The 10244-nt window shown below is 52.4% G+C and overlaps 1 protein-coding gene across 3 annotated transcripts in view; it reads left to right on the plus strand.

The window, feature by feature from the left end:
* Nucleotides 1-9104, plus strand: part of USP7 (ubiquitin specific peptidase 7) — a 53945-nt gene extending 44841 nt beyond the window's left edge. For all 3 annotated transcript variants that reach the window (XM_086375827.1, XM_086375828.1, XM_086375829.1), the window contains 16 exons: nt 644-778; nt 1046-1147; nt 1303-1408; nt 2132-2224; nt 2314-2381; nt 2666-2766; nt 3635-3788; nt 4365-4432; nt 4870-4978; nt 5066-5143; nt 6087-6187; nt 6954-7053; nt 7693-7812; nt 7901-7972; nt 8102-8192; nt 8531-9104. In XM_086375827.1, coding sequence (XP_086231953.1) covers nt 644-778; nt 1046-1147; nt 1303-1408; nt 2132-2224; nt 2314-2381; nt 2666-2766; nt 3635-3788; nt 4365-4432; nt 4870-4978; nt 5066-5143; nt 6087-6187; nt 6954-7053; nt 7693-7812; nt 7901-7972; nt 8102-8192; nt 8531-8637 — 1605 coding nt within the window. In that variant the 3' untranslated portion in view covers nt 8638-9104. The remainder of the gene's footprint in view (nt 1-643; nt 779-1045; nt 1148-1302; nt 1409-2131; nt 2225-2313; nt 2382-2665; nt 2767-3634; nt 3789-4364; nt 4433-4869; nt 4979-5065; nt 5144-6086; nt 6188-6953; nt 7054-7692; nt 7813-7900; nt 7973-8101; nt 8193-8530) is intronic.
* Nucleotides 9105-10244: the final 1140 nt, after the last annotated feature.

Genomic DNA, 10244 nt, shown 5'->3' on the forward strand with positions numbered 1-10244 from the left:
GGCACGGCAGCTCCGCAGACCTGGGCTTCCTCCCGAGTACGGTGCCAGGGCAGGCGAGCCCCGTGAGCACACAGCCTAGGGGACGCTCAGGCTAGTCCCCTGACCGTTTGGAGTATTCTTACCAATTCAGGGGGCGGCTTAGATGGATGGGAGAGGTTCTCAAGCTGCCAGAGAAGGCAGCGGTGTGCGAGCGTTCATGAAACGGGCAGGGGCCTGGAGAACAGCGGGTGAGCAGGGCCCGGGAGAGTGCTGTCGGGGTAGGCGAGGGCTCCTGTTGGTTCATGATTTAGTTGCAGTTAGAAAACAGGCAACTGTAACAAGTTGACTGACCATCTGGGTAAAAGGTACGTGTGCATCCTGGCTTTATAATTGGGGATTCTTACCCAGGTGAACTTGCAGTTAAAGCTTGCAGATAAGTTTAGACTGGCTGCATAGAAATGTTCGGTTTGGTCTTTTCTAAATAAATGAATATCTGACTTCATGCTTGGTCATTTGGGGTTTCTCTGCGTGGGGCTTCTGAAGAAGGCAAAAGACGAGTCGCTCTTGCTCTTAGCGTTAGAACCTTGGCTTCCGTCTGTGTGGCCTGGTTCTGTTCTGCCTTTTGGGTGTAAACCCTGGCCTGTGTTTCCACGCCTCTTGGCAGATTGTCGCAGAGGACCAGTTTTGTGGCCATCAAGGGAACGATATGTACGATGAAGAAAAAGTGAGATACACTGTGTTCAAAGTGCTGAAAAACTCCTCGCTTTCGGAGTTTGTCCAGAACCTCTCTCAGACCATGGTGAGCGCGTGTCCCCCTGCGGGTGGTCCTCTCCCTCCTCCACCCCCGCGTGTGGGTAGTCACCCCCGGGGCCGGCCCTGCTGGGCTCCTTCCCTTCCAGTTGTGCCCTCATCGGCTCCCCCTGCTGCCAGCGCACCGCCGCCCACACCCGTGGGGAGAGGTGTCAGCATCACTTATCCCCCTTCTAATCATAGAACCATCACCTTGATGTCAAATGAGATTACAAACTGATTGTGCTTCAATTAATTGAACTCTGAATATTTCCAGGGATTCCCGCAAGATCAGATTCGGTTGTGGCCCATGCAGGCGAGGAGCAACGGCACCAAGCGGCCAGCCATGCTGGACAACGAGGCCGACGGCAGCAAGACGGTGAGCGCGGCCAGCGGCTGGGCTGGGCTTGCGCGGTGCACGCTGCGGGCCCTGCTGTGCGGCCTGTGGCCCAGGGGCGCGGGATTGGACTTGTCAGTTACTCAAGTCTCTCTCAGCCATTTAAGTCTCCTAAACCCGGCCTCTCTCGGAAATAGATGATTGAGCTCAGTGATAATGAAAACCCCTGGACGATATTCCTGGAAACAGTTGATCCGGAGCTAGCTGCTAGTGGAGCCACGCTACCCAAGTTTGATAAAGATCGTAAGTGCCCCCCTCGCCCAGCCTGGCACCCCCAGAGGGCAGAGTTAAGTCCTGGACCATCGTTCTAAACACAGGGCTAAGCATTTTCTCACAAAGAAATCTCACTAGTCCCCAGAATACTCGTTAACATCTCTATGGTCAGGTCAAGTCAGACCGACTATGGGCTGTAGTATCTGGCGGGTGAAGAGAAGGTGGCGGCCACTGGTCATGTCCCCTGCTCTGCTGCTCTGCACGTGACAGGGGACGGAGCAGGGTCACTCTCAAGGGCTGGCAATAAATACTTGGCACTTTGTGGGCCATGACCCTCTGCCTGCCATTGAAGCAACCAAGTGGCCCTGCTGCAGCACAACTTTATTTACAAAACAGGTGGGTCTGAGTGTGCTCTTTTGTATTCCTTCAAGTGGTCACTTCTCTGGCAAAAACGCAGACACAACCCTGAACAGGTACCCCCTGGTAGCTAGTGAGTTTAGGGTCTCGAAACTAGGTTTCCTACGTTCTCTGCACTTTCTCTCATCTTCGCTGCTTCAAATGCAGCGCCTCCTTGGGGTTCATGTTTGAAATGACGCTCCAGTCCTGGGCGCAGCCTCTAAGAACCCTTGTGGCACGCAGTAACCACCAGTGCTCCATGCTGTCGGTTCAGTTGTTCCTGAAGCTTACTGTGGATATGTATTAGCATTGCACTGACTGGAAGATCCCAACACAGCCTGTCTGTTAACCCTGCAGATGATGTGATGTTATTTTTGAAGATGTACGATCCCAAAACACGGAGCTTGAATTACTGTGGGCATATCTACACACCAATATCCTGTAAAATACGTAAGTCTGACTGCAGTCGCCTTCCGAGCGGGTTTTGCTCAAGTCGCCACATGTCGCAGCCTTGGATTCCTTATTTTTCTTGAACCTAGGTGACTTGCTCCCGGTTATGTGTGACAGAGCAGGATTTATCCAGGATACTAGCCTTATCCTCTATGAGGTTTGGATCCTTATTTTTCTGTAATCCTCTTGTCGGTGGTGGTTTGGGAAGGACAGGTCCTGTCTGTGTGGCTCCCCTGAATTTGCAGTGTGAAGACCACAGCCAAGTGGGGTGGTGTCAGGATTCTCTCTGTCCACTTCTGACTGTCCCCTCTGGGTGTCCATGATTATTATTAAAAACGTAGAGCTGATGGAATTGGGTGTAGAGGAAGGACATTCAGTGTGTGGTGGTATTAAACACTGGACAGGTGTTGCGTTATAACCATACCGTTTCTTTCACTGCAGGAAGTTAAACCGAATTTAACAGAGAGAATTCAGGACTACGATGTGTCTCTTGACAAAGCCCTCGATGAGCTAATGGATGGTGACATTATAGTGTTTCAGAAGTACGTACCCTTTGAAGGGCTTTTCTCTCTTTGCACGAAGATCCAAAGTCCTGGAACCAGAAAACAGATCACCTCTAGACCCTGAGACACGTTTTGTTTGATGTTGGCAGCGTGTTGAGCCTCTTGAGTTTGGGAGTTAGGGGTGGTGAGCTTTTTCTTCACTGAATGGTTTTAGTTCCTAAAAATGGCGACAGTGAGCGTGATAACTATTTGCAGGGGGACAGAGGTCTTTATGGAATAGCGAAAGTGTTGTGTTTTCCTGAAAACATGAAATTCCTTAGCCTGCACCTAGTCGGGTAATCGCTTAAGTCTGTCTGCTTGAGAGCCAACAGGTGTGTGGTCTGAAGGCAGCCTGGTGACACAGCCGGGCTCCTGCGGCCTTCTGGCTGGGCAGGACAGTCCTGGACCCTGGCCACGGGGAGGCCACCGCACACGGGGCCAAGAGTGGGGCAGCAGACTTCTCCTTAAGGGCCAGGCAGTGAGGACTGTAGGTTTAGTGGTGATGGGCTTCCTTTGAAGGAAAGTGCCAGCCCACCGAGCCCCGGTCAGGGAGGGGACCCTGCACAGCTGGCAGGGTGGGCCCCGCCGTGCGTCCTGAGGCCTCCCCCTTGTCCAGAGGGCACCGTTGTGTTTCGGGAGTGAGATCAGGCGTGGAGAGCAGCTGCCCTATGCCGCTCAGGGCACACCTCTGTCCGCGGTGCCCTTTTCCTGGTGGCCGGGCAGGCTCCCGGCTTCGGGAAGCGCTGGCCTGAGTTCACATCTGCAGCGCTCGTGCCCCTGTTGCTTGGGAGACGGCGCCTTTTTAAAACAAGCGAACAGTGAACCTTGGCCTGGACTTCGATCGTCTGTGTTTCTCCCGCTTCCCCAGGGATGACCCCGAAAACGATAACAGTGAATTACCCACTGCAAAGGAATACTTCCGAGACCTCTACCACCGTGTCGATGTGATTTTCTGTGATAAAACGATCCCCAACGATCCCGGATTCGTGGTGACGCTGTCAAACAGGATGAATTATTTCCAGGTATTGGATCAAACACTCTTCCCTTCAGATTCCACACCAGGAAGACTGCCTTCTTACGTTAAAACTGTCTTGCCCATGAGGCTGTGCAGTGGATTTGGTTCTGGGGGAGGGGTTACTATCCACTGTCTGAGGAAGTTCCTGCTCCAGGCTGGTTGGTGTTGTCGGTGCCAGAGGACCAGAAGCAGTTGTCCCCTGACTCCCCCGCCCCCAGCCATGTTCTCTTCAAGATCCTCCCTACACCTGGCATAAGGTGGTTTCAGAGATCATAATTTTAACAGCAGCTTTGCTTCTGTTTTAATATGCGGTGTGAGCTATTAAAATCGTCTAAAGAAAATATAGACGTCCCCATTTAAAGTGAAAAGTGCTTCTAAAGTTCTTCCTCAGATATGCTGTTCCCGTGGATACATACTAAGAAATATAGTTTATTCCTGTTAAATAGTAAATTTCTGGGGCATTTAAATTCTGGCAGCTTATGCCCCATTTTTTAAGAACATTAAGCAGTCAGTCAGTGCTAAGTGCATGGGCCTGGCTCAGTCTGCTCTGCGGATGGAAGCCTCACTCTCTGCTCCCCCCCAGGTGGCAAAGACGGTCGCCCAGAGGCTCAACACCGACCCGATGCTGCTCCAGTTCTTCAAGTCTCAAGGGTGAGCCACATGCGCAGATGCCCGCCGTCGGGTCCTGCCTGCATGCTTCCCGTAGCCCATCCGTTAGTTAGAGCCCTCGATGGACACAGCTCACAGCCGGCCACCTCGCCTTGCCTAGTTTCAGCATAGAATTGTCACCACTCACATCTTGAGCCCACTGTTCCAAGGCGTCAGAATAGCTGGCAGCCTTGTCTAACGCCAGCCTTACTCTAAAGACCGCACGCCTCCCCTCCCGTGTTCTGGCTGGGCCCGTCCCAGCCGGGACTCCGTGTACCGTTCAGAGAACGTTCACGTGTGACAGACGCAGGACTGGGGACCAGGGATGGGGGCCACGAGCAGGGCGAGGGGGCAGGGCGGAGTTTGCGTTGATGCTCACTCCCAGGTGTGTGTTTCAGGAAATGAACGAGCCTGTACTGACGCACTGTTTTCTCGTGTAGTTACAGGGATGGCCCGGGCAACCCTCTGAGACATAATTACGAAGGGACTCTGAGAGACCTGCTACAGTTCTTCAAGCCCAGGCAGCCCAAGAAACTGTACTACCAGCAGGTACGCGCCCGAGCAGCAGACCGTGGCCACGGAAGCCCCGGGTTTCTGTTGGGGCGGGCCTACAATGCCTTTCTCTTTTCTTAACAGCTTAAGATGAAAATCACAGACTTTGAGAACAGGCGAAGTTTTAAGTGTATATGGTTAAACAGCCAATTTAGGGAAGAGGTAAGTATTTTCGTGATATGAAATTTTATTCTTATTGTGGCTTGTTTATTGTTTCTCTCTACTTAGGCCTTGAAAAACTCCTGGTAACAGGGTCAAAGGGCTCCCCTGGTGGCTCAGCAGGAAAAGAATCTGCCTGCAATGCAGGAGACATGGGTTTTATCCCTGTGTCGGAAAGATGCCCTGGAGAAGGGAATGGCAACCCCACTCCAGTATTCTTGCCTGGAGAACCCCGTGGACAGAGGCGCCTGGTGGGCTACAGTCCATAGGGTCACAAAGAGTTGGACACGACTGAAGCGACTAAACAACAAGACCTTGATAACTGAAACAGCCAAAGAAAGCTCATAAGCCGCTGCGTGTGTTAGAGACCCTGCCCCAGAGTCTGAGAACTAGATGGGAGGTGGGGTGAGCTCTGTCCTCCCCCGGCCCCCGAGGCTGCAGCGGAGTGACGGTGTGACGGTATCGGGGACTGCTGTCACCGACGGGGACCTGGATGCTCGGCCCTGGGGCCGGCAGCCTCTCCTGGCACCTTGCAGGCACCCTGCCCCGTGTTAGGTGGCTCTTCTGGCAAGTCAGACCCCTAGCCGTTCGCCTCTCTGGCCCCACTGGGTAGAGAGGGACCTGGAGCACACGGCATCAGTGTTGCCCGCTGCGTGCCCTGTCCCAGTGAGGACACAAGGTCCACCCTGGGCCTTGTCCTCTGTCTCAGCGTTGACAACTGGACAGGCTCTTAGTGACTGTTCGGGGGAGAAATTCTGAGGAGCTGTCCTGGGAACCGTGAGCTTTTTGCCTCAACATGGCCTTTGATAGATGCACAGCGCTGTGGGGTGGGTCCCAGGCTGGGCGGGTGGTCTGCGTGAAGGTCGGTGGGGAGGTGTTGGAGCTGAGTGCACAGGCCCCGCATGTGTCGTGGTTCCCCTAAAGCCTTGATCTTGTCATTTCTTAGGAAATAACACTATATCCAGACAAGCACGGGTGCGTCCGGGACCTGTTAGAGGAATGTAAAAAGGCTGTGGAGCTCGGCGAGAAGGCATCAGGGAAACTTAGGCGAGTATTTCCCTAAGGTGGAGAGGTTGGGGTGGCCCCAGCCCGACCCCACCATTGCCCCCGACGCATCATCACTGTACTCAGCTTTTCTGTCCTTGGCAGCAGTTTATTTAAATATTTCATGGTTTTTCCCTCCCTAATTCTTGACACTAATTAGCAGCAGTGCAAAGGGAAATTCAGGCAGAAAAAGCCAAGCAGAGAAGAGTGAACTCAAGCAGAATGATCAGCTGAAACTGGAAAACTTGGGGCTCGCTTGTGTTGGGGAGATCGGGTCGCTTCTCCTCCATTTCTCTCATGTTCGGGCCGAGGGAAGAAGCACCAGATTTGATGATCAGTTTTTATTTCCGAGAGTTGGGTGCGGTTCTTACCACTTGTCTTTTGGGCAGCACAGAGGATGAAACAGTCTTTCGGGCTGTTGGTCCCCGGAATGTTTTCTTTGCAAAATTAACAGAAGAATGAGGCCTTTATTATCTAACGAGTGAGAAGAATATCACCAACCCTGCTTACTCTGGAACCATTGTGGGAAAGGCCTGCACAGGTCCCTCCCCGGGCCCTGGCCTGAGGGTCCCCTTCAGACTGGCCTTCCCATGCTTTCCTAGGGGACCCGTGGCCAGTGTTCTGTCTGCTCCCCACGGATACCTGCTTTTGACACTTCAGATCTTCATAAGGACAAGCAGATCTCCATAACTTTGTAATAAAACCCTTGTAGAAAAGCATTTGTTGGTTTTTCCCCATGAGTTTGTATTTTCTTCCTTGCTTTGCACAGGCTGCTAGAAATTGTAAGCTACAAAATTATTGGTGTGCATCAAGAAGATGAACTATTAGAATGTTTATCTCCTGCGACGAGTCGAACGTTTCGAATAGAGGTGCGTGTTCTCTGACTGCAGTGGAGGGCGGGGGTTGGGGAGTTGGGAGGGGGTTGCTATGACCTGGTGGGAGGTGGGGGCCATGGCTTGTTCAGGTAACCAGCGACTCCCAGAACATGCTGCCATCCCTGGGGTTAATTCTCCCAGGTTTTGAAAATTTAAATGTTGATAGAGTAGACCTGACCTAAAAGCTGCTGTTTCAAGTGTCCGCTTCATTTGGTGACATGAGTACGTCCATATTGTTGGACAGTTGTCACCGCTGTCCATCTGCCCCCAAGGCCCCCGCCCCACTCCCCCACTCCCAATGCCTCGCTTGTTCGTGCTTAGAAATTTATTTTAGTGGTGGGTCACTACGTCTAGTCAGAAATTATCGAGCCCTGTTAATTGTAAAGCGGCTGAGATTGCCCCAGTAGCTGCAATGATTCACCATTTAGTTTCTTAAAACTCGGTGTTTTCTTTGAGGTTTAGATCTTTCTTCTGACTTTAAACCCTCATCATTCTCATGAGCCCCTAACGTGACCTTGTGGCAAAAATCTGCCCTCGCTTCCTTGCTGGAGGAACGAGTCAAGAGCTCGGGATTAAAACGTGCAGCGCTGTGTTGGCCTCAACCGAACGTCTGTCCACTGTGTGTGTCCCCAGGAAATACCTTTGGACCAGGTAGACATCGACAAGGAGAACGAGATGCTCATCACGGTGGCTCATTTCCACAAGGAGGTGTTCGGGACGTTCGGGATCCCGTTCTTGCTGAGGATACACCAGGTGAGGTGCCCTTCTGCCGGCTGCTGGCCGCTCCGGGTCCGCCCGCCTGGTGAGCCGTGTGAGCATACGTGCCCTTTGTGGTCCGCAGGGCGAGCATTTCAGAGAAGTGATGAAGCGGATTCAGAGTCTGCTGGACATCCAGGAAAAGGAGTTTGAAAAGGTACACGCTTCTTGGAAACCGGCAAGTCGTTTGTCGGGTGGGATGCTAAAGTCTTGACTTTTTTTTTGCCCGCGGTGTGAGTTTCGCTGCTCTTTGGAATTAACGCAGTTTTCTGGTTTTGTCTGTCAGTTTAAATTTGCAATTGTGATGATGGGCCGACATCAGTACATAAATGAAGATGAGTATGAAGTGAACTTGAAAGACTTTGAACCTCAGCCTGGTAAGAGCCCTCCCGCGGAGACGCAGGCCATCGGGGCCCAGGGGGCAGGTGGCCCTGGGTTCGAGGGCCAGGCCTCCCTTTCCCGGCTGGGGAGTGAGCCTCGTTCTCGTCCTCTGCGGAGCAGGGAGGGACAGCAGCCTGCCTCCGGTGACTTTGGTGGGTGTCACACGATGGCAAATGGGGTAGCACCTGACAGTGCCACGCGGGGAGCCAGTGACCTTGGTGGGGTGCAGGGTCCCGGCTGTGGGACCCATGCTGCCCAGGAGGCCCCTTGACCTCTCCTGACCCCAGGGCCCGAGTGCTGGCTCAGTGGTCTGACTGTCTCCTCTCCCCACCAGGTAACATGTCTCACCCTCGGCCGTGGCTCGGGCTCGACCACTTCAACAAAGCCCCGAAGAGGAGTCGCTACACATACCTTGAAAAGGCCATCAAAATCCATAACTGACTTCCTCCCCGGGGGCGGGCGAGGCGGACCGCGGTGGGTGTGCCCCTTACCAACAGCCGGGAACTCTGGTGCGTGAGCACCACCCCACGTCTTCAGCAAGAGGATTTGCTGCTGGTGTTAATTTTATTTTGTTGAGGCTGTTCAGTTTGGCTTCTCTGTATCTATTGATTGCCCTTTTTGAGAAAAATGAAGGTGTTTTTATAAAGCTTGGATGCCAATGAGAGTTATTTTACGGTGACCACGATGCCAGGCGCTGTCAGCGTGTCGGGGAGCGGCCGGCGGGCGCGGCGCTGGGCGGGCGCGGCTGACCCCCTCCCCGGGGCCCGGCCGCCAGCCCGCAGCTAGGAAGTCTTCTGTTTAGGCTCGTCTGACGTCTTTCCCTCAGTTATACTTTCAATGACCTTTTGTGCATCTGTAAAGGCGAAGCAGAGAAACTCACAACCTAATAAATAGCGCTCTTTCCTTCACTGGTGTCCTGTCGCCCCTTCCTGGGTCTCCCCGGCTGCCTGGGTCTTTTTAATAAACTCGTCTCCCTTCCGTCAGCCCCCGCGTCCCACAGCCCGTTTGCAGAGCGGATGCACTGAATACAGGCTTGACCAGACACTTTGGGGTCTTTTTATTCAACTGAAAAAAAAAACACTGTTCAAATCCAATTAAGGTGTACTATGCTGCCTCTGGGCAAACCTAATGATCTCAAGAGTTCATTCAAGCAGGTGAAAAAATTATAAATAGACTCGTCTGCTTCAAATGGGACAGACGGAACCAGGAAAGGAGGGCCTTTTAGCTAAGAGGGTATGCCCACTGGTGTTCGCAAGCTGTTGACTTTGTATAAAAAAAAGTTAAAAAAAAAAAAAAAGTTAAATAAAAAAAGGCAAAAAAAAAAAGGAAAAATGAGATTGTATATTTAATGAATGAACATGTACAATTGACCATGGGGAGGAGGTGGTGGCTTCTGTCGGGTGACTCTGAGTGGCCCCCACTGATGTTGACATTCATCGTGTGTGGCTTTCTTTCAGTCCGGCCGTTTCCTTTGGAGCTGACGCCAGCCGCGTGTCTAGTTTTGAGTGCAGTAAAAATAGAATCAGCAGATCACACTTAGTTTTCATCCTTTTCCAGTACTTTTTTGTTTGTTTGTTTCTGTAGCAGCAGTGTACACCAACTCTTCCTGTATATTGCCTTTTTGCTGGAAAATGTTGTATGTTGAATAAAATTTTCTATAAAAATGATAATTCAGTGAGTTGACGTGGAAGTTGAGGGAGCCATCAGCTCTCCTTGCAGGTAGGCCCGGGGAACATTTAATCACTTCATGGCAAGGTTTTGGGCGTTCTTGCCTCCTCTTCCTCCTCCTGTGGAAGCTTAAGAGATTGAGGTTTTCCAGGCAGGAGTCTAGTGCACTAAGATGACCGTAAATACGGGAATGGCCGAAGGTGTGGTCCAGGGGGAGGTGGCCTCGCGACCCCCACCTGACACAGGGTGTCCGCTGGCTGCTCTCCACCTGGGGGAGGGCCTTCCTGCCCGGGGCCCCGCAGTGACCATAGATGGCGCTGTCTTCTGCAGAAAGTCACTCTCTGGGTGCGCAACTTTGAACATTTATTAACGTATTCGGG

This window comes from Bos grunniens, chromosome 25 (genome assembly GCF_055505025.1).
Source record: "Bos grunniens cultivar Pamir isolate PY7600 chromosome 25, Bosgru_T2T1.0, whole genome shotgun sequence".
In the NCBI taxonomy this organism is placed as follows: Eukaryota; Metazoa; Chordata; class Mammalia; order Artiodactyla; family Bovidae; genus Bos; species Bos grunniens.